The sequence below is a fragment of the Amphiprion ocellaris genome, chromosome 19 (assembly GCF_022539595.1).
Source record: "Amphiprion ocellaris isolate individual 3 ecotype Okinawa chromosome 19, ASM2253959v1, whole genome shotgun sequence".
Taxonomy (NCBI): Eukaryota; Metazoa; Chordata; class Actinopteri; family Pomacentridae; genus Amphiprion; species Amphiprion ocellaris.
In genome coordinates, this window is record NC_072784.1 from 500896 (window position 1) to 524576 (window position 23681).

Here is a 23681-nt window from a genome sequence, read left to right on the forward strand (position 1 = left end):
GCAGCAGCGTGCACAAGTCCATACAAGAGAATAAACAGCAGAAGAATTTAATAGAATCCAATAAAACACGGTCTAGGGAAACCTGCAGTGCTCACAAAAATGGGATTTTAAATTTAATTTGACATTTTGGAAAACATTTGCTTTTTTTTTCAAGAGTAAAGAGTCTGATATATTTAAGACTCTTACAGAGAAGTCTTTAGCTTGTTAACTTCAAACCTGAGACCTAGAAGCACCTGTAGAGCTTAAAGGCCTCCTCTGAAATGAAATCTATATCTTTTACCCTGTTAATGTGTCTTTATGGTGTTTTTAATATGATTTGAAGACACATCATGTGCAGGTTGGGACTTTCCATCTCATTATTCTATTTGAGAATTCCTTTCTGGTTCAAACATGTGCGGCTGAATTACTCCATTCAGTAGCATGGAGTAGTTCTACAGTGTTTGAGCAGAGTTGTGGTTTATTGATATCAGGAGAAGTGACACAGACAGAGCAGCAGTTCATGCAAGCAATGCCAGCATCAATTCTGAGGATTCCCTCTGATCGTTGGGTATATTGTAGTTGAGAGAGGGGTCAGATTAGACTACAGACCAGCATGGAGAAAACTCATCTGCTTAGTCACGTGAGAATAGACAATATCTAATCTTGAAACACGTTTATTTCTACGGTAAACCTTCCCGTGTTATCTTTGTGATCTGTGGGGATAGACTTGGTTTTAGATCCAGCCTCAGGTAGCTTTTGAGAAACTGCAGTTTTTTCATTTTTCAGCCCCAGAGGTTGCTGCTAAGCTTGGAGGGATTTTAAATGCCATTAGTTTATCTGTCAGCAAGATTATACAAGAAGTACTGGGCTGAATTTAATGAAACATAGAGGAGATGTGGCCAGAGGAAAAACCTTTTAGATCGTGCAGATCTGGATAACTGGCTTTAAAACTGCAGAACGCTGGTCTTGGTGGGGGAATGTGCTCTCCAAGTGTTCTACACATCTGTTTTTTTTTTTTTTTAAACTTTAAGCTCACCTCTTTATCAGTACAAAAGGAATGGTTTGATGTTTTGCTAAACATTCAAAATCCCCTTTTTTTTTGCTGAAATTTTAATGAAGAGATCAACTATTTGCTAAATGTTATGTTCCTGTTAACATGTGGTAAACTTAGCTTAGGGTACTAGCTAGAAACACATGGAGACGTGCTTGTTGTTGGTGTTGTCAGCTGGATCTGTTACCATGGAGGAGCACTGTGGTTGTTACCAGCAAACCAGAAGCCAGCTGTAGTCTAACATTTACCAGAAGAGATATCAGTGGTTTTGATCTAGTCATTTAAACCTCCTCAAACATATTTACTATAATGTCTACATATTCTTATAATATGGCCACAAATGGCACAGTATATTTACATTAAACACACAGGACATGCTGTTTAATAGGTAGTACAAAGATTGTCTGCTCAGTAGGGTTTGGTCTGTTGTCTCTATTTCTACTAAATATGAGGTCTTGAATTCTTTATGTCTGTTGCAGAAATTGAGCCACTTTTTCACGATTACTACAAATAACTGATTGGTTTTCCTCATTTTACAGCTCATAAAAATGCTCGCTGCACTTGAGGGAGAAGCTCTAGGCTTTTCTCTTCCAAACTCTCCTTTAATTCGTCTGAAAGAGAAATGAACAAAGAACCTGTAAAACAAAGGAGGAAGGTTTTTTTCCCACTAAAAATAATAATACATTTTCTTGTTGAGTCTGCCAAGCGGCCATAACGTAGAAGAGTTTTGTTCCTGTTGTAAGTGTGTGTCCTTTAATAATAGAGGCTCTCTGTGAAACTCTTATAGCCTTCAGTTATTGGGCTTTTTTTAAAAGAAAATGATCACTTTCTTTGCATCTGAAAATTGAGACTTTAATAAAGAATTGATGTTTGTACACGGCACATATGCAGAACAATACAACACCATAGAAGACAAAGACGTACAGTATTTATACATTCAACAACATAAAACAGACAGATACCGATGCATACAGTGGGGAACAAAGCTTCAGTAGTTTTCTGTTCCAGTAAACATAACAATGCCACACTACCATCAAAAAGCCCAAAAAAGAGCCGACCAGACACCAAGCATGACATAAATATATAGAACCAACACTGCAGACTGAGAGGCTTCATCAAAGACACTGCTAGGCTCAGCAAGATGCTTCTGACCTGATTTAGCATCAGTTTGGCGCAGAGGCTTCAAGTAATGTGTTGGCAAACGTCTGATCAGACCTCTTTCATCTAAAAAAAAAAACATCTGGAGGATTCATAGAAACACGGATGCTCAATCAGTTCAAAACATCTTGCAGTGAGTGTTTTTCCATCAGGATAATAGAGCAGATGATTTGTTTCCGTGGGCTCAGACACCCTGACAGGCACTTTCCACTAAAGATCGCTTTATGCTGGGGGAAACTTTTAAATGAAGCATCTTTATTTAACAGCACATCTCACACGGCAGTCATGAATAGTGATTAGAATATTCTTATCAGAAACGCATCAAGGCAAACAAACGTCACAGCTCATGCATGGAATGTTTTATGGTTAAAGTAGTTGGAGGTTGAAAGTTGTGCATTTATCCACGAGAGGCTGCGTGTATAAAACAGTCGATATCTGAGAACGTTGGAACTAAAACGAGTGAATCAGGAAACGGATTGTTTGAGACCATCAATTCAAAGAACAGAAAATGTGCAGTAAGATTGGACCAAAAGTTGTCATCTGAGGAACACCACCAGCCACAACATTAAACCACTCACAGGTGAAGTGTTTAACATTCATCTTGTTGGAATACAGTCTTCTGGCTTTGGGAACTGACATTCAGGTGGATGAACCTGGACACAGACCACCCACCTAAACGTTGCTGCAGAACAAACACTCTCTGGCAGGACGGTGTCACCCTCCACACGGCAACAACTGCTCAAGGAAACACTGAAGTAAAGAGTTTAAAGTGTTGATCCACCCTCCAATCTCTCTAGATCTGAATGTGACAGAACTAGAGGTGGGTGGAACAATCCAGATATCAAGAATATTGATACCAGCGTTGGTATTCATATTGAACCCGGAACCAGGTGGGACCAGGTGGGAGCGATGAACTGACAATGTCTGTCACACTTTATTACCAAAGACAATAACCATACAGGGGACATTTTTTCATATTCATCATTACAAAAGTAACTCAACTTTAATGTAAAAATGTATCTTAAAAGAGCATTTCCTATTTCACCGATAGACATATTGCACAAGCACTGACCAAACTGTCAAAAATGATCAGTTTAAGGAGGTTTTCTCTCACTTTGTGATTTCATCGGCAACCCAGATTCTTCCTTGTCTGACCCACAGAAAACCTGCGCAGGAATTAGTCTGATCCTTAGACTCAGTGAGCATTTACAACCACATCTTCATTCCAGATGTGGACCAGATGCAGCACCTAACCTTTGTTCTAAACCTACCAACTACTGCAAAAGTTAGTCTGGAATCAGTGATACTGGTCCTGTATTTACTTAGTATTGGATCGATACCAAATCTTGCAGCATCACACACCACTAGATGCAACATCTGTGGATATGTGCCCAGATAAGTCCATTCAATAAATGCCTCACCCTGCCACCCCAAGGACCCAAAGGAGATCTGGTTTCCATGCCTCAACAGGTCCGAGCTGTTTGTGCAGCATGAGTGTGATCTATACAACACTAGGCAGGTGGTTTGGAATGTGTGGCTGATCCTTTAACGTATCTTTAATTAGATTTTCATTCATAAATGTCACAAATATGGCAAAAAGCTTGTCAGGAAATTAGTCAATTTAGCCCTGAAAGAGCAATATTCAGGCAAACAAGGACTTATTTTCTCATTTTTTATTTCTTCAGAAACTTCCGGTAATAAAGGAATAAAGAAACCTTCAGACCGTTAAAGACGAACACAGATAACCACCTTGGTATGAATGCAGGAGGCAGTATCCTCTCTGGTGAAACTGGTGAGCATCACATTGCAGTGGAAAGACATTAAATGTATATGAACATATCATGCAGAGGTGAGAACAACGAAGCCTTGCTCCTTCTCCTGATCTCCTTCTTTCCTTTGTCTTTCATCATCTGACTTTGCTGCCATCTACTACTTAATATTCCATCGCTTCTCCAACACTTTTCATCACCTTAGCTTGACTCTGAGCTCTAAAGCTGTCCCTAATTAACTCCTCTCTGACCCCCACATGGAGGGATTTCAGCCGGCTTGACTTCTGGCATTCATTGTGGAGGTCAGATCCCTGAGGAACAACTCAGAACCACCTGGCCATCTCAACCAAACTAGCAGGAAATATTCATTTCTGCACAGGTTTTTACTGTTAAATGAAATTATCTCCACTAATCTGAACACTTTAAAGGAAAATTTTACCTTTTAGAAATTAGGTTTATTTTCGTCAAAGGTTAGATGAGTAGATTAATACCATTAGCATGAATGTAGACTGAGCAGCTGGCTAACTTAGCTTAGCATAGAGATAGGAAACTGGTGACAGATCACCTTCAACTGTCCAAAATTCACAGAATCAACCTGCCAAGACCCTGCAAAGCTGATGGAGCTCACTAATAAATATAATAAATCTAAAGTGTGGAATCAATACAAACACCAAAGTGTAGAAACAGATTTTTTTAGATACAAAGTTGATCAAAGGTGTTTTGAAACCAGCAGAGACCCAAGAAAGTTTCTTGTAGAGGTGTTCAGTATGACAAATCTCTGTCAATACATTCTTAAAACTCGATTTTTCATCTTTTTGTTGTCAAAAAAAAAGTCTGCATCCGAAACCGCTAAACCAGAATTCAATCACTGTCAAGAACTTAACAACACAAAAGGAGCAACACAACCTGAACTCTAAAATCAGTGGTGACACAACTTTAAGACACTTTATGTTGGTTTTTCCATTGATTTGCCATCCATCCGTGGTTTGGTTAGCTAAGTTAGCTGGCTGCTGGTGGTACGTCCATCTTCTTATGTAACTCTCAGTCAGAAAGCATGTTTAATGTTGAATTATTTCTTTAAGGGTTAAATAATGACCTGTTAACACCTCTACTGTTCTAGTTTCTAATTTTTGGCTTGTTGTCTCAAATTAACATCAGATATATCCCATAATCAGACTGGTAGCTGGTTGATTAACAGAGTCTGAACAGTGACTCATGATATTCTAACGACGTGGACTCAATCTGAAAACAAATGTGCTTAATGGTAATGTTCTTGTAACTTCTATACCCTTTATTACATTATGAAGGAACTGGCCGATTCTCCAGTGGACCTCCAGGATAGCGTTAGAAATCTGGTGAGCAAAGCCTCTTAGAAATATAAACCAACAGTTTTTTTCATTTATACACATTTGTCATCCCATGCCACATTGAGCTTTAGAAGGTTTCAGTGATTACAACATTCTGTCTCAGCATTAACTCTCCTCTGAAACCTGCCAGTCACTGGGAGCTCCTGCTGTGTTTACTACAGGGCTCCCCCGGATCTTTGGTTGCTCCTCCGTGAACTTCGATGCCGTTCTCGGTCCAAGGGGCCACACTGCCCTGAGGTACTTTACCGCATCGCGCCAATGTGGCCACCTGGGAGGACGACAGGACCCGGTCCCAGAGACCCACCTGGGACAGCTGTCCTACCAGGGCCTGGGACGAGTCAAAACCTCCACCCAGAGAGTCCTGCAGGGAGAGAAGACTGTTAGATGATTCAAAAACACTCTCGTTCAAACACAGATTCAGATTCAGATGTTTTCAGGCCTTAGACAAGACGGAAATCACTTTTGGAAAGCTGAAGGAGATGCAGGAAAAAGTTCCTAGTATGAATGCAAGACAACAAAGCAAAGCAACCATATCGAAAGGTTCTTCTGGCTCTAGGAAGGTTCTTCTGGCTCTGAGGAGGTTCTTCTGTGCTAGGAAGGTTCTTCTGGCTCTAGGAAGGTTCTTCTGGCTCTGGGAAGGTTCTTCTGCTCTGGGAAGGTTCTTCTGACTTTGGGAAGGTTCTTCTGGTTCTAGGAAAGTTTTTCTGCGCTAGGAAGGTTCTTCTGCCTCCAGGAAGGTTCTTCTGACTCTGGGAAGGTTCTTCTGGCTCTAGGAAGGTTCTTCTGCTCTGGGAGATGTTCTGGCGATGCTCCTCTGACTAGCACTCATTCATCCCAGCCTTAGCTCACTACCTCAAGGCTTCGGTTGGCAGGAAATCAAAGTGAGACTGAGTGTGTCTACTTTCACCAAGGCTCTGGAAATCATTCATGCTTTTATTTTCTTCTTTTATTTACAGCTCATGGAGAAGCCAATCAGTCAGTGGAGCCTCAGCTGCAGTGTTTAAACTGTTTCTGCTGCAGTCAGCACTCTGAAGGCCTCACCTGATTAGATTTCCTTACACTGCCAACCTAACCCGCCTTGAACCAGGTATAACTTCATTTATTCATTCAGTCGTTACTCACCTGCTCCTGCCCCAGTACGAGCTCTCCTCCGGGTCTGATGTGATGTCCGGTGGCTAGTCCATGGCCCTCGCCCCTCAGCTTTCCCCCCTGGTAGGCCTGCCATGCTCCTCCCTTCTGGCTCCAGCTCACACAGACGTGCTGCCAGCTGCCTCTGGACAGGTTCAGAGGTAACTGTGTGACCTGAGAATGAAGGAGCAGAAGGTTCAGTTCAGAGTGTTCTGAGCATCACACATCTGAAGGTGAGACGGGCTTATTTCTGCATTTAAATGGCAGGAATGGACATACAAGGCCATCTATTCGAGTCTTCAGGGTCTAAAGTTGGTTATATAGCATTTTTTTCAGTCCCAAAGACATTCTGCTATCTACAAGGACACAGAACTTTCCCTCCAGGCATCTATTACCATAATGACTTCATTGAATGACACCAGGAGCTGCTGCTCTGCACCACACCGCCCTCCAACACTGTCAAGGTCCCACCTTAGCTTCTGATTAAAACACATGAATGAAGCTATTTAGCTTGTCTGCCAGATTGGCCATTTCATTTGATGTGTTCTCCTTATTTGTATGCTAATACGGAGCACTATTTCTTTCTTAATAGATGTTAGAAATTCAAATCGAGGCCATCATTTTTTCTTTAAGATATACAAACTGGGGTGAACCCTATAGAAAGCAGCACAGAAAACTCCTCTAAGGTGATTAAAATTTATCACCTACACAGAGATGGGTTTACAGTGTGCTGCCAAGTCCTCCATCCTATATGTGTTTAGAATTAGTGCTGCAGACTCCTGGATTCAGTCTCTGTGTCTAACGGGAAGCTATTAGCAGTTAGCGTCCTGTTTAGCTATATAGGTGATGAATTAAAGGAAAAACGTGAACTCCTGACCCTTCATTGAGAAGATCCGGGGGCTCTGTTATGCTGTGGGGGGCATTTAGCTGCCAATGTGAAGCTCACTAATGACAATGCTCCCCTCTAAAGGCCATGAGAGGTCACTGAACGGTCTAATGAGATGAAAATGATGTGAATCATGTCTCAACCATTGACCGTGTATGAAGAGGAATGAACCCTCTGTGACCCATAAACTGCCTAAAGAGCAGAGCTGCAGCTCAATGTGGCGGCTCTGGTCTCTGATTTAGAAAAGAGAAACGAGGCAGAACATGGGTGGAGCTGAGGAGAGCCGTGCAAACATGATCGGACCATGAACTGAAACCTTTCACTTAAAAGAACCACACCTTTAAGGTTGCTTCACTTTCAACCCAAACACACTTTCAGCCAGTGCATTATATAAAAACTCACCCACATATAATAGTCATGAATGGGGAAATTAGAGACCCAAAGCACTTTTCTGTAGCAGGTGAATTTCTGCTGTAAAGTTCAGCTTTTTTAACATTGGAGTCTATGGATTCACTTCAGTGGTCATTGAGGAACTACAGTTTTCATGTTGCCTTCATTTTTCAGCATGAGGTTACTATTGATCTCATCCTATGGGAGATTCTAGAACAGGGGTGTCAAACATACGGCCCGCGGGCCAAAACCGGCCCACCAGAGTGTCCCATCTGTCCCGCATGACGATTTTGCAAAGTGCAAAAATTACAGAGAAGACATAGATTTAAAATCATTTCTAGACCTTGGCAAATGGTTTTGATCATAAAGTAAAATCCTCTCTGGCTCAGTTCCAGATGACTAAATGTTGTGTTCCTTTGTAGACACTCTCTGATCTGGAAGTTGTAATGTGGAAATGATGAACTGAGGCATAATACTGTTAAAAATTGACTTATTTTTCTTAACAAATTTCAGGTTGTTCATGATGTTTTGTTAAAAGATAATTCCTTAAATGTGAACAACTTCAGAATGGAGTTTTTTGCATTCAATTAAAAGGAAAATGTGGAGTTGTGTTGTTATTTATAGGTTATTATACTAGGGTTTTACTGGTCCGGTCCACTGGAGATCAAACTGGGATGTGTGTGGAACCTGGACTGAGATGAGTTTGACACGTCTTATCTAGACTAATGATTCTCCACCACCATCATCAGAAAAATGGAGTTCTATCCCTCCAGTAGAACTCCAGAGACGTGGAAGACCAACGCCAAGGCGCAGTGAAGTGCTACTGGTGGCCTAACGCCTTACTAAGACACTGTATGTTGTTTTCTTTTTCATTTGTCACCGGTGTGAACACAGAAACACATTTCCATTGCATATATGATATCTGACATCTTTGATAGAATTTCTAGAAGTTTTATGGAACAAAAGCTGGTAATAATTTACTCTCTAAAGACTCTTGGAGGTATGTGTTGAGGTAAAAATACAGTTTAATCATGAAATAATGTAAACTACAACCCATAAATCCCCACATAATCTCCCTGGGAAAATCCACTCCGCTACAGGTTGGTACAGACACCCAGCAGATGTTTGGCCTCTGGACTTTGCTTTTAATGCGGCTGTGGTCTCCTGCAGTACCTTGTCGTTGACGAGCAGCTCGGCTGGTGAATGGAGGCCCTGCAGCAGCACCAGCTCGTTGGGCTGATCAGGAACAGCGTAGGACAGAGGGGTCCCGATGCCTCCCTCCGCTGGCCGAAGCCACAGGCAGGCGGTGAAGGAACGAAGCTTTGGGATGGAGTGTTTGACCAGAGCATACATGTAGTTAGTCCGTGTGGGGAAGGACAGTCTGTAGCCCTCTGGGAAGGAATGTCCTGGAAAACCCAAAGAGAAACCTGTTAATCAGTTCACCGTTATCTGCTGAACAACATCAAATAATCCTCATTATCTGGAAACATCTTATGTGGGAATTTTAATAATCTTTCTGATCTTTATTCTTTTTTTTATATTATTTCTATTTTTTATTTTTTTTTTACATAACCTAAACATAATTTATTAATCACAAAGAACCCCCATGGCTTGATTTTATTAAGAGGAAATGAAAATGAAACCTCTGAGGTCATTTCTATGCTGGGTTATTTATCATCATTAGAGACTTGAGTTGTTATGTAAGAGATTAATCAGCCACTCATTGTTTCTGTCATCATTTCTTCTCCATTCTTTCTCAGTACATGTGGAAAACGTACAAAGAAACACACACATTCTGCTTTTTTCCTCTTAATACCTTCCTCCAGGCCGGAGATTCGATGGTGTAGTTTATCGATGCCTCGGTCGATTTCCTGTCTGTGTTTCTCTGTTTCCTGCCTCAGGGCTTTCCTCTCCTTCTCCAGCAGCTCCACCTTCCTCTCCAGTTCCCCCTCCAGGTCCTCCACCCTCCATGGCCGCTCTGCTCCGGCTCTGTGCCCGGGATCGGACAACCTTTCTGGGCCGCCAGACGTCCCGGTTTCCTCTGGTAGTCCGGAGCTGCTGCTGTCTGTCTGGTTGTGAGGGAACGGGCCGATGTCTGACTGTAAGGAAAGAAGACAGGAGATGGAAACTGGTCTGAATGAGGGTTTTACAGTCTGAGGTAAACACTGTGCTGCCTCCACATGGTGCTAATTTATCTCTTAGTGCCAGTAAACTATCTAACACTGTATTATGTTAGCAGTGGTTCCTGTTGTAAGTCGTTTGCATGCATATGTAAAGCAAAGTTAATAATTGATTTCTATGAGACATCACATTACTCCTGGGAATAATAGGGCTGGTTTAATAAGCTGCAGGTAATGTAATGTTTTGGTTTAAAGGACAGGGAGCATTTTAGATAACATGAATATTTGTGGGTTTTATAGGAAGTTATGTGTCAGACTATTTCTACACGGTTGCTAATCACACGGCCAGAAGTAGAAAAGTAGTCCCACACACCAGCTCTGTAAAATACAGAATGTGTTCTAGCCTCCATGCTAAGCTAAGCTAACTGACAGCCACCTCTGTATTCAACAGATACGAGGGAGGTATTTATTCACAACTCTAGGAAAGAAGAGCAGGTTGGAATACTACTATGAAATGTTCCTCTAAACTTGTCAATGTCAGACTTATTTATATAGGACATCTAAAAAGGCCTATGGCCAACCAAAGTGCTTTACAGTAAAATAAATCATCAACAATACAAGAACAATAAAAGCAAAACAATAAAGCTTTTGGATCTTTTATCTGTTTTAACAAACAGATAAAAGATCCATTAAAGGTGACTCTGCTCAACCAAAAGCCAGGCTGAACAAGTGGGTCTGAAGACGAGTTTTAAAAACGGAGAGGCTGTTCTCAGACCGCACAGAGAGAGGCGATGATCCACAGCGTGGAAGCTACAGCTACAAAGGCTCCATCTCCTCTGGTTTCTATGAGAGATGGAGGAATGTCCAGGACCATCAGCTGACCTCAGGGCTCTGGAGGGTTGATGCACCTTAACAAGGTCAGACAAATATTCTGGTGCCAGTCCGTTCAGAGACTTAAAAACAAATTAAAGAATCTTAAAATTAATCCTGAACCTAACCAGAAGCCAGTGAAGGGATGAAAGCACCGGTGTTATGAGCTCAGGCTAGGAGACGAGCTGCTGCATTCTGAACAACAGCAGACGGTTGAGTTGTGATTGGCCAATTCCGACATACAGGGAGCTACAATAGTCCAACACCATGGAATAAAAGCATGGAGAACTTGTTCTAGATCAGCCCTTCTTAGACAGGGTTTGACTTTGGCTAGAAGCTGAAGCTGAAAGAAGCTAGCCTTGACCACTGAGCTGATCTGCTGCTAATTTAAACGCCCCATCAGTAATAACACCAAGACTATAGCCTGCCATCGTTTCTAAGGTGCTAGTGGGCCGAGGGAGCTGGGTGATTATTCCTTTATTTTAAATCAGATTACAACAGCGTAGCTTCTATTTAGAGCTGCATTGCTAATAATTGGTCATGTAGGATGCTATTTTGAGTATAAAGTTTTGGATCTAAAAGGTCTTTATCCAAGACTTAAACACACAAAGCTTTGGGTCAGTTCCTGATTAAGTCGAGGCATCTCACATTTACTTGGATTTTTATTTCTTTCCAACACACCAGGTAATAGAAAAACAGAAAAGATGCCCAGACAATTAACTATTTCAGTAAGCAATGAATTTCTAGGCTTTACTGCATAATTGTTCCATAAAAAAAACATTATTACAGCCTGTACCTAAAACTTTCTGGGTCCAGTTTATTCACATTGTTCTATAATAAACAGCTGAAACATACTGAACACACATAAACATAATATATTTAATACATAGGAGCCATAATACTGTGATATAAATTCTAGTGAGGAAAGGAAGAACTTCCTGCAATGATTTTAAAGGGAGAATATACAGTAAGACCTGTTTATAAAGAATGTTATATAAAGCTGTAAAGAGAACAGAGAGAATTGATTTCTGCCTCAGGAAAGGTAGATTATTGATAGAATATCCAGTGAAATCCTCATGTCATTCTGTTAACATACTGTATATTTATGAAATATACAGTATTTATAGATATATATAATCTGTTTTGCCATTTAGTCTGTCCATAGCAACAGTGTTCTGTAAGACCAAGCTACAGTTTGTGATAAAACTGGTAAATATATTGTTGAAGAATCTTTTTTTCTACTATGTTATCTTCAAGGACAAACACGTTTCCTAGAATCGCTGCTACAGCTGATCTAAACCAGTTTCTACTGTACTAGGAATGATGTTTCATGCTGTACAGTCTAACATCTTCATCTTTCTTTAAGGAATATTGCTGCTTTTTATCAATTTTAAATCATGAAGTTGTTGTTTAGTGGACTTTAATATGCTTATTACTCATCTTTCTTCATCTTCATTTAATTTTAGGACAGATCTTAAATAAAAATGTGCAGTTTGACAGTTAAAATGTTGACATTTGGACTGAAATATATTCCTTTTAGACTGTGCTTGGACACCAGTTGTTCCTCAGAGGGGACTGTTTCTCTATCATGTAATATTGTGAAGAACTCTGAAGTGACTTCTTTTAAATTGAACTCTTTTCTTTCTCTCCTCTTCTTTGCTTTGTAGTAGTAGTTCTGATCTTTTTATTATTTTTTTAAACTGAATTTATATTGACTCTTTCTGCACCAGCTCTTGTTTACTATAGATTCATCTGTGTTGGTGTTTGTGTAGGGAAACATGGATGGGGATCTTTGTGACCATAATGTTGGTAGTACTGGTATTTTTTATATGCAAACAGAAAATAGAAGAAACAGAAGCATCTCCTCTGAACCTGCTGATGGAGAGCCTCTCTTCTGTGGGTTGATGGGTGATCTTCTCACAGGTATACCTGACAGGTGTGTTATGGAGCCTGAGGAGAAGCTCCAAGGCTTTTAGTATTTACATGCACAGCTGTCAAACATTTCAAGAAAAACTATCAAAGCTGTGATACGCTGTGATGCATAGATGAGTATAAAATAAGGCAGTGCAGCATGAATGTAGCCCTGGCATTATTACTGTTGTCTAGTGAACATATCTCACACTGAGCTGACACTAAAGGCTGATCTCCACTGCAGGAACTTCCACCTCGGTGTTCATTCTGACCTCAGGCTGTCCCCACAGGACGTCTTTCAGAAAAAAAGCCTCTGCTTCAGGATATTCACTGTGAGCGGCTCTGAGAAACCACCAGGAGTAGCTACACACTGATTGGTTAAATTTGGGGAAGGAAACAACTAAAAGCTCCATTTTTATTCTGCCCTCTCTCTGTCCTCTTTAAGTAGGGCTCACCTCCCCTCAAACATCACGATACAAAATTCATCACATGGACGAATATAACAAGCAGCAAATATCTCAGCTCCCTACAAAGCTGTGGTTTGGACTGGAATTGACATCATGGTTGAAGATAAGGAAAGTTTATAATCGCACCTCATGAGTCTGGTAGATTTTACACAGCAAAGGAAACAGAAACGCTAAAAAGTTTCTATCAACAAGTTCAGTTCCTGCAGTGAAAAAGCCCCTATAGTGAAATGTTTTGATTGCTTATCAGTGACGTAAGAGAGAAGATTTAATCTTACATTTTTGCCTGATTTGGGGTTTTTGTTTCAGATTTTTTGCAGTATTTCTAGTCACCTAACACCAATTTGTGTGTACTATTTATCGTCCTTTATCCTGGCGGTACCATGACAACGGTTGTTAGGCTGCTACATGATGATGCTCTGAGATAAATGCACTAAAACGTTTATTTGACACTAAACATCCACCACACCCGAGGCTGACGGGAATTTATTTAGTTTTTCTGCTTTTTGCATTTAGACCAATTTAAACAAAAAATAAAACTAAAAATTTGACCCCATGGTGGAGCTAGAGGATAAGTGAGGAGAACATTAAAATTATTATAATTTCATCGTCAGGTATGGTAATCCATTTAAGATAAGATAAGTTAAGTTAATCTAAACTAAGATAAGACAAGATAAGTTAAAATGAGATGAGATGAGTTAAGTTAAATTAAGTTGAGCTGAGTTGAAATGAGATGAGGTAAGATAAGAAATGTTGAGATGAGATGAGAGTTTTTTTTTTTATTTAACCAGAAGAGATCCCGTTGATATTAAAAACTTCTTTTTCAAGGGAGTCCTATGAGATGAGATGAGATATGTTAAGACAAGACAAGACATGTTAAGTTAAATTAAGTTGAGCTGAGTTGAGATAAGATGAGATTATTATTTTTTATTTAGCCAAGAGAGATTCCCTTGATGTTAAAAACCTCTTTTTCAAGGGAGTCCTGAAAGATGAGATGAGATGAGATGAGATGAGTTATGTTAAGTTACGATATGTTACGGTATGATAACATGAAACTTTATTAATCTGCAGCAAATTCTTATGCCAGATATTGCTCAGAAAAAAAAACAAAAACTAATGACATAACAAAGGAAATGCAGTGTCTAAAAAGTAGAAAAGCAATAAGATAGAAGTAAGAGACAATACTGAAATAAAATGAGTGACTTAAAATAAGGCTAGAATGGAGCAGTAAAAAATGCTGGCGATGATACTGAGGTAAAAAGCAATATCACACATGGTAATTAAATGATGCACCTGAAAAATGAGATGAAAATGAAAATAGTGGTGGTAGGGAAATTTTACCTTAACGCAGGAAAGTCAGACTCATTTTGGAGTCTTGTCTCGTAAATACTGTGTTCATATAGAATTTAACTGCATTCTGAATTATGTTTTTGAAGGATTATGTTTGTCGGTAACATGCAACAACATGTTTCACATTTAATGTGTTGTTTTCCTGTTGTACCTCTGTTTCTGTCAGCCAGTCATATATATCAGATGGGACAGAACTCACCATGGAAACCAGGAAAATGGAGGAGACTCTTCAAGCCAGTAAGTAATCCTGAGTTCAGCTCCATAACTCCAGCCTCAGAACACTTTTAAACCTCTGAAATGTGATGCAGTTCATAACGACAGGTTTATCTCATTCTGATGGATCCAGCTGAAGCTTTAATATCAGTTTTTTCCACCACATAAACCTGGAATCTGTCAGCTGTGTGGAGGAACACAGGACATTATTTACCTTCATCAGATCCTGTGTTTAATGAAGTTACTGCTGCTGTGTCTTCTAAATGCTTCAGTTCCAGTTTAAAGCAGCTCCTGTCATCTGTGGGAAGCTGCAGGTGTTTATTAGAGGAAAGAATCAGCCAATGGTGGGCAGCAGACAGGACAGCAGTAGGTCGATTAATGCAAAGTCCCACATGTATGTTTCCCTGAACAGATGGAAGTAAACAGGAAGTAACAGCATGCTACTGGCAGGGGAGGGCGTGTTGAACGTGTTTTTTTTATTGTATTTACTCATCCCAAGACTGCATAGTTGCCCCCAGGCTTCAAACATGTTGTCAGAGTTAGTATTTTATCCAAAAGCATGATATTTTTCTAGATCTGACCAGGTAGCTTTGGTTCCTAGACCTAACCATGCTGTCAACATGTAGTTAACACTGGGAACAGGTGGATTTTTGGCCCATAGCAGGATACTTTTTATAAACCTTATCAAGCATATTTAGCGGCTAAACCAAATTTTGAGTAAAAATGAGCTAATGATCCCATAGAAGGCACAAACCACAGTCTCCTGGGTGAAAATCCTGTTGGACAGATTCTACAACCACACATCCAGCCTCCCAACATGTGACTCCTGCATCATACAGTTAACTTTACTGGAGACAATCCGTTCTATTTGAAACATAACTGAGAACGTGATTTAGTTTTATAGAAGTTGTAGAGATGGCACGATGGAAAAGTAAGGATTGAACCTCTGAGGACCATGAATATCTGTATAATGATTGCTTTGGTAGATACACGATGTCCCTAAAGTCTGGACACAGATGAAATCTCATTAACTTTATTGTTTTTGCCTCCACAGATCCAAAGAATGTCCAAAGAATAAAGAATTGAACTGGTACTTCTCAGTGGACATGAAGGATGGACATATGGAAAGATAGCAGATGAATTTAATGCTAACCCTAACCCTACTAACCCTAACATTACTAATCCTAACCCTACTAACTCTACTAAACCTAACCCTACTAACCACACTAACACTAGCCCTACTAACTCTAGTAACCCTACTAAACCTACTAACCCTACTAAATCTACTAACCACACTAACACTAACCCTACTAATCCTAGCCCTACTAACTCTAGCGCTGTCTTTCCATATGTCCATCCTTCACGTCTACTGAGAAGTACCAGTTTCTTCTTTCCACAAAGCCATATTTAATCTCTGGAGGCAGAAAAACATTATAGTAATGATATTTCCTGTGTGTCCAGACTTTAGGGACTCCCTGTATACAGCAAAAGTAAAAACGCCTAGAATGCCAGAGCTCATACTGTGAAACCACTTTACTGCTAATCGTGCTTATATTAGCTTAATTTATGTAAAATAGCTGCATGGAAACAAGGTCATCTTTCATGTGAGCAGTTAAAAATTGATACTAATACTACAGTATAAGCAGTAATCCACATAGCCTCGGCTGGAAGATATTTCTCCTTGATTAAAATTTCAAGCACAGCACGGTGGAGTCACCACATTGAAGCATATTACAGAGAGCCATAAGCTGCTTACTATCGTCTCTGATTTGGGTGGAAATCATACTGATCACTGATAACCACACTGACCCGCCTTTACTCTGAAAAACAGGCTACAGATATGATGAAGCTGGTCCTGACACGAGTCCTGGCAGAATTTCCTCTGGTTTTGGGGGAAATATATAAGCACAGCTAGAGATAATGCATGATCAGCAAAATAAAAACCTGAGCAGGAGGAAAGCTGTGGAGGATGTGGGCTATCTCTTTATTAGTACAAAGATCTGATGTAAACATCACACTGTACTGGTGAAGTAAGTCAGGAAGCTTCTGTACTTAGAAAAATGTGACTGGAATGGAAAGGAACCTGCTGGCTACTGTTTAACATCACTCTGACACCTGTGAAATCCTGTCATGTCTGCAGTTCCATCACAAGGAAGAACGAAGGGAATTCTTTAATTTCCTGGAAAGTGCATGACTGTATTATGGAGATTTTCAGACAGAATATGGAAAATAGACCAAACAACTGCAGAATGGCCCTCTCCAGCATGTCCTACATAAGCTACCAGTGAGTGAGGAGGACTATACTGCAGAGGAGCATCGTTCCATCTGCGCTTTCAACAAATATAGGCAGCTCATAAATTATGGATGGGATTTCTTGAACCAAAAATGAGGTTATACATCATCTGGTCCAGTAAGAGCGTGTTTCATGTTACTCTGCAATATTCCTTTCCTCCCTACAAACCTCCACCCCACTCCGCCACTGCCTCCCTCTTCATCTCTGGGTTTCTTTTAATTTGTCATTTCAGTCTGTTTTCTGGACATGAGAGAATTTCCAACTCACGCAGTCATTCATGTACTACTAAGGATATTAACAACATGAAGTATTGTCAATAATTACATGAATAAATTAATGACAAAGATCCACTAACTTGACTGGAAACCTGGAGATAAAACAACATGATGCTGTTTATCTGGTTTCGAGTCTGCAGTTTCACACACAGCCTTTTGTTCTCATTCAACATTTAAAAGCCTTCATGAACCACTAGCAGCCAGAAATCCTAAAGGAAACTCCTGAGTGGAGAGGAGACAGATATACTCTGATCACTGATTACAGCAAAATGTGGCCAGAAGAGGAGGAGGAGTAGCTAAGGTTCTAAATATTCTACTGAACCACCACTGGATCCTATGAGATCCTTCTTTATGTCTTAAGATCACATCACGTGCTACTAGAAGCTGCTCCTTGGGACTAATTACTCCTCTGTCTCGTGTTCTCTGGAGATGATTAATGTTATAATATCTGAGCTTTCCTACCTCCAGTTTCTCTATCCGGTCTTTGAGCTGATTGATCGCCTGCTCCAGCTCGTCCACGGCTCTGACTGTGAGCAGGTGGACGCTGTCGTGCGTAGAAGCCGGGCTGTCCCGCACCATGATCCGCTCCAGGTGCTCCTCACGGTCCGCCGCGGCTTTCCCCCCCCGCAGCCCGGCAGCGGCGTCCCCACGTCGGTCCGCGCTGCTGCCGCTCTTCCCGTCCAGCACCTTCTCACACTCGGATAGTTTCCCCGTCAGCTCCCGGATGGTTCTCTGGTCCGTCTGGATCTGGTCCTTCTGCTGCAGGACCGTCTGCCGGAGCTCCTCCGCGGTGGTGCGGAGGTAGCCCCAGTCCTCCCCCGCGTACAGCGACGGGTCGTCCGCTTGTTGCTGAAAGTTTTTGGGGTTGCACTCTCCGGCGGGGATCGGGGTGCAGATGAGCCGGCTGACCGTCGGGTCGTGTCCGGTGAGCCCGGTGACCCCGTCCAGCCCGCTCAGCCCGATGTTAAAGGTGGGAGCCTCGGAGTCGGGCGTGTCAGAACCATGGAGAGCTCCCAGAGACCCAGCCCGAGCCACGGAGCCCCCAGCAGCCGGGGTCTGAGCCGCGGAGTCCGGGTACAGAGAGTGGTTATCAGCCGCCGGTTGTTGTTGAGCCGCAGCAGCCCTGGAGGATCCGGTGTGGACAGCCGCGATGATGCAGATTACCGCTCCGATGAAGGCCACCATCCCGGCGGCCAAGATGATCACGATGAACTTCAGGGTGGCGGCGGAGGAGATCGATTATTAGAAAACCTAATAATAATAAAAACACTCCTGATCCGAGAGAGAAACTCAGAGCTCCAGGAACAGCGAAATAAAGTCTGAAAATGCTGAAGTCTAGATAAAAGGAGAAGAAAAATAATCACTCCTCACTTGTTTTCTCCTTTTCCAAAAGAACAGGCGATTGGGAAATGAGAGTTCCTCACCATAATTGAGTGATCATGGAGTCAGGAGCAGACAGAAAGCCTTCCACCTCCTCCTCCTATCAGCGCGCATGTCCTCCTGTTCAGGCAAAAACAGCCTGTTAATACTGAGAGATGGAGGGGGAGGAAGGGGAGAGATGGAGGGGGAGGAAGGGGAGGAGGCGGTGAGTGGGCTGCAGGAGACAGAGCTGGAGTTAGACATGGAGGCACATGTTGCAGGACTGATCCATGCAGTCTGATGGAAAAACAAAAATATCCCCTCTTGCAGAATGAAGTTTCCCAGCGGTGTTTTAACTGCATTTTTTTGCTGTCACAGTCACACTACATTTGATGCTGCAGCAAATATGCATCCTCCAGAACCATTTTCTGGTGACTTTTCCTCCTTCTTGAAAATGCAGCTCTGCACCAGTTATTTCCTGCATGCAGAACAACCCCCATCACATCAGAAAATTAATTTTTCCTTCCTCTAGGCTTAATATTTTCCAGCTCAGCGTACAGTAATGTGTGGATAGCCATAAGTCAGCCTCTGGGCTCCCACTGGAGCAGCTCTACAGCAGCAGAGATGACAGAATGATGACCCCAGTGAGTGTTTTGTAGGTTGCAGGGTGTGATAAAGACCTGGCTTTATATCAGGGAGTTTCATTTCTCCATGCACGCTCTGCTCTGATTAAAATATAAATTTGCAGGAAAGAGGAAATGCGTGCAGAGAGGCAAAGACAGGCGTGGGGAGGATCTCCACGGTGATAGGTAGGTGAAGCTGGTTTGGATTTAATGTTGTCTCACTACGGGGGGATTTAAGGTAACACTCCTCAGAGCTCCAGTTAAGATGGTGAGGGAGAAGCGTGGAACAACCAGCCTGTCTGCAGCACAAATAGCTCCAGCTCTTGGGCTTCACTGGAACACTAGAATAGTAAAAAGACATCATTAAGAAGAAATCAGGACAACAGCCTGGAAAAAAAGTACATGCAAAACAGTCACAGAGTGATAATGAACCTGAATCCTCACTGATATCACTGGTGGCTTCCTCCAGCAGCTCTTATTGTTCTTATTAGCCTTCAGCTTGTCACCGTAGTATTGACTGCCATCATCCTTCTAGCTTTAAAAGTATGAAACAAAATTAGATTTTCTTTTCTGTCCTGAACTAATTGAAGCCTCGACGCTGTAGCTTGGTCCATTTCCATTGCACTGAGGTGTAAGATGAGAGTATAGAACATGTAAAGAGAAAAAGAAAAGGTCATTCTGGGTAAAGCTTCGTCTCTCCTGCACAGTTAATGATCCAAACATACTGCTGGTCTGTTCTGTCTGTAAAAGCTTCTGTGAGACTCTGTGGCCAGAGAGTCTGAGCTCGATTGATCATCAGAGTCACCTTTGACCGTTTCACTGTTTGCTGCAGAGATGTCTGAGCTTTAAACCTTCCCTTTGTTGGAGATGTTTCATTCTGTGGGTGCACTTTCCCTTTCCCTTCCTTTATCAGTAATCTGTGCTGGATCTGCTCGGTCAGTTTGCTGAGAAGCTTCCAACACAGTAAGAGATTTCTCTGTTTGTTGGAATATTTGTATGCAAATGTGTTGATCTGATTCAGAGAATATTTTCTTTTTTGTGACTCAGTGACGGCTAATCAGCATTTATTCATCGTGTCAGGCTGGTCAGCATCATTGTTTTATATATTACAGCTTTGTCTCTTGCTTGTTGTACCACTGAGGTTTTTAGAGTCTGTTCCTGCTGATATTTAATGATCAGTGGCTTTAAATTCAACCGTTGTTTGGTGAAAGAATATCTGAACACTGAAAACTTTCTGTTTCCTCTGCAGTGGACCTCTGTAGAATATTTATTCAACAGATTTTGTCACTGGTTAGTTTGGAAATGATCAATTAATGTACAGAAAGTCCTCAGCAGTGGTGGAAAATAGCTACTAAATACTACACTGAAGTACAGCTTTGAGGTGCTTGAGTATTTCCATTTATGAGACTTTATATTTCCATTCAACTACATAATATGATATTTTCTGCTGCACTGTATTTATCCCAGTTAGTTTAGTTTAACATGAACATTTTACACAATATAAAACAAAATTAGCTTATAAAAGCATGTAGATGAAGATTAAATCAGTAATTTACAGCATTTATAGTTTCTTAGAATAAGCAGTGAAACATCAGGGTCACATTTCAGATGTCTATGAATTGTTAAAAGCTCCGTCAAATACTGATTTTTCCCTCTAAACTTCTCATTTTGTTTCATTTCAATAAACTTTAAATGATCCAGTTTCTCAAAAATCAAAGTTTAGAGAAAAGATCCAGAACCTGAAAACAGATTTGTGCATCAGAACTTTATTTTTTCTTTCCTGTTCCAGTGATTTTGTAGTGAACTCTCAGATTTATCTGCTGTCCCTGAGTATAAAACTGTACATAAAGTCATTTAAAGTAGCTCCAGTAGCAGCAGCTATAATGCTGATAATTCACTATTAATACCTTCATAATGAAGGAATAAATCAGCACTGTTCCTTTAATACTTTACCCAGATGCTGCTATATGTACCTTTGCTGAAGTAGGACTTTTTATGCAGGATTTTTACTTGTAATGGAGTATTTTTCATTGGTTTAAAATGTTTTTTCTAAAGTGAAGAATCCGAACACTTCTTCCACCTCTGGCAATCAGTGATTATAATATAATAAAGTCTATTAGACCAGCTATATGGCAGCTGCAAATATAATAGTCCACTAACTAAATAATTATTAAATCATAACACTAAACATTTACTGATGATACTGTAAATATATCTGACTGGGAATGCATCTGTACTTTTACAGCTTCTGGATTCAGGACTTTTACTTTCGACTGAGTATTTCTAGATTTTAGTGACAGTACTGCAACTTACTCAAAGGATCTGAATAGTTTTCTGAAGTACTCTGTGTACTTTAGTGTACATGGTCTATAGGCAGATCATATTTAATACTGGATGTTATGATCAATATTCAGAGAAGATGATAGCTGGGAGAGGAGAGGAGAGGAGAGGAGAGAGATTTACTGAGAATGAATCCTTCTGAATTCTGTTTACCATTCCAGTCATGTCTCCTATTAGTTTCTGGTGCCATCTACTGTACAGTCTCTCTCTCTCTCTCCATCAGGGTCTGTCATGTATTAAACTGTTAACAACTAACCTCTGAGCTCTTGCTTTCAGAAACTACTTATTTCCACCCCGTGTGGACTCCTGACATGCTTCCTGACATGCATCCATCCGTCCGTCCGTCCATCCATCCATCCATCCATCCATCCATCCATCCATCCGTCCATCCATGCAGATCTTCCACATCTCTGCAGAGTTCATGGTGAGTTCACTGACTCTGACATGTTGGAGAGAAATACCCCTACAGTCTGACAGTAATAAATCCATCACAGCTGTGGGATACAGCAGCGTGTATTTCAGTTTCAGTGTCAGGGCTTATGCCAGAGTATGATGGTTGATTTTTATTTAATTTTTTTACATTTCAGAGAAAAAGTCGGTAAACCACAGCTTCATGTTGGCCTCAAGGAGAACATGCATGTAGGTTAGGACACAACATATGATTGAAATAAATGAATTATAGGATTTTTAAAGGGCTTCACAGACTATAGGATGAATAAACCCGCTATCCCTGGGTCAGTTGATTACAATAAATAGAAATTCCTTAAAAACCTTAGCAAGGGAATAAAGGAACAGACCGCTGAGGGCCAGAAGAGAAGTGATCTCTTATTTCAGTATGAATAGACATTAAACAGATCTAATGTGTGCAAAATCCACTGAAATAGGAGCATCACATTCTGAAAAATCTGAACAGGAATTATATTAAATACAACTCCCTTTGCAAGAGGCTTAATGTGTATTATGTAGGTTTGGAAAGAGGTTAGAATAAACATACACACGAGACAAAACTGCACGACGACATTCACACAGCATTCATATATCCTAAAAATGTAGAGCTTTTATTGCAGCTAAAGTTCAGTTACAACTTTTCTTGCTTGAACATTTTGCTATTTTACTAGTATTTGAGTAATACATTATATCTGTTTTTATTTATTTGAGTAATGAAAACATCCTACTGTCATTGATCAGCCACAATATTAAAACCAGTTTAAGTGAATAGCTGTGACCGTCGTGTTGATGCAAAGTTTTACTGGGAAACATGGATTTGACTTTAACACGTACGACCCACATAATACTGGTGCAGAGCTTCTGTTTAGGAATGACTGGAGGAGCACGACCAAGAGCCCAAGGCGTTGACTCACACTGCAGACTCCAACGATCCAAGATCTAACCCTGACCTCTGCTGGCAAACATCCCAGAATAAGCTTCACATTTTAACATTTCAAACTATTTCTGGCAGCTGCTCATATTATTCAGGTGGTTTTATTGTTGTGGCTGATCAGTATAGATAGGAACCAACCAGGATATTCATTCGTTTATTTAGAGAATAAACATTTTTCACCTTCATTCTCCTCAGAAACAGAATTATGGACTCTGTGGCTTCCCATACAGGTTATAAAGAAAGCTCTAAACCTTGTGTTTCATCCCTGATAATCAAATATATTTACCTGTTTCCATTAATAACCTGTGATAGAGGTCAGCTGTTACTAACTGGTAGATGAGTCTCCTACAATGCAGTTACTATATTCAGATTATTCTGGGTAATATATCTTCCTGCTACTTAAATACTCTTTAGAGCAATGTATGTGTAATAATCTTCACCAGGAAATAGTCCAGAACAAACACAGTCTTTACTCCTGTTGGAGAAATGTTTAGGAAAACCTACAAAGCCCAGTAATTTCTGGGAATCCTCTCTGTTTTTAATAAAAGCATAAATTATCCCAGCAGGACCCCATGAGTTTATTACGTCCTGAACTACAAACTGTCAGATTGAATCATGTCCTCAGTCCACAGTGAGATAAATATGCAAATATAATAACAATAATGGTATAATTTCTGTTGTTTTTAATGATTTTTACTGTGTTATGAATAAAACACATACTGTGGGAAACACACACACACTGAGCATGTGTCGT

General features: G+C 40.7%; 1 protein-coding gene across 1 annotated transcript; it reads right to left on the reverse strand.

The window, feature by feature from the left end:
- Nucleotides 1-1868: 1868 nt before the first annotated feature.
- LOC111581333 (neuronal pentraxin-2-like) lies at nt 1869-18723 on the reverse strand. The gene is made up of 5 exons (XM_023289476.3): nt 17687-18723; nt 9545-9827; nt 8902-9134; nt 6447-6626; nt 1869-5685 (listed from the first exon to the last, which is right to left on the reverse strand). The coding sequence occupies exons 1-5, from the start codon at nt 18407-18409 to the stop codon at nt 5455-5457; spliced, it is 1650 nt and encodes a 549-aa protein (XP_023145244.1). The 5' UTR covers nt 18410-18723; the 3' UTR covers nt 1869-5454.
- Between the last annotated feature and the right edge of the window lie 4958 nt (nt 18724-23681).

Bases quoted from the DNA above. Each gene is read 5' to 3' on its own strand.
- LOC111581333 (XM_023289476.3), bottom strand. From the start codon at position 18,409: ATGGTGGCCTTCATCGGAGCGGTAATCTGCATCATCGCGGCTGTCCAC. The intron at 9,828-17,686 runs GTAGGAAAGCTC...CTTTCCTTACAG, and splicing joins ACCGGATAGAGAAACTGGAG to TCAGACATCGGCCCGTTCCC. The intron at 9,135-9,544 runs GTATTAAGAGGA...TGGGTTTTCCAG, and splicing joins AATCTCCGGCCTGGAGGAAG to GACATTCCTTCCCAGAGGGC.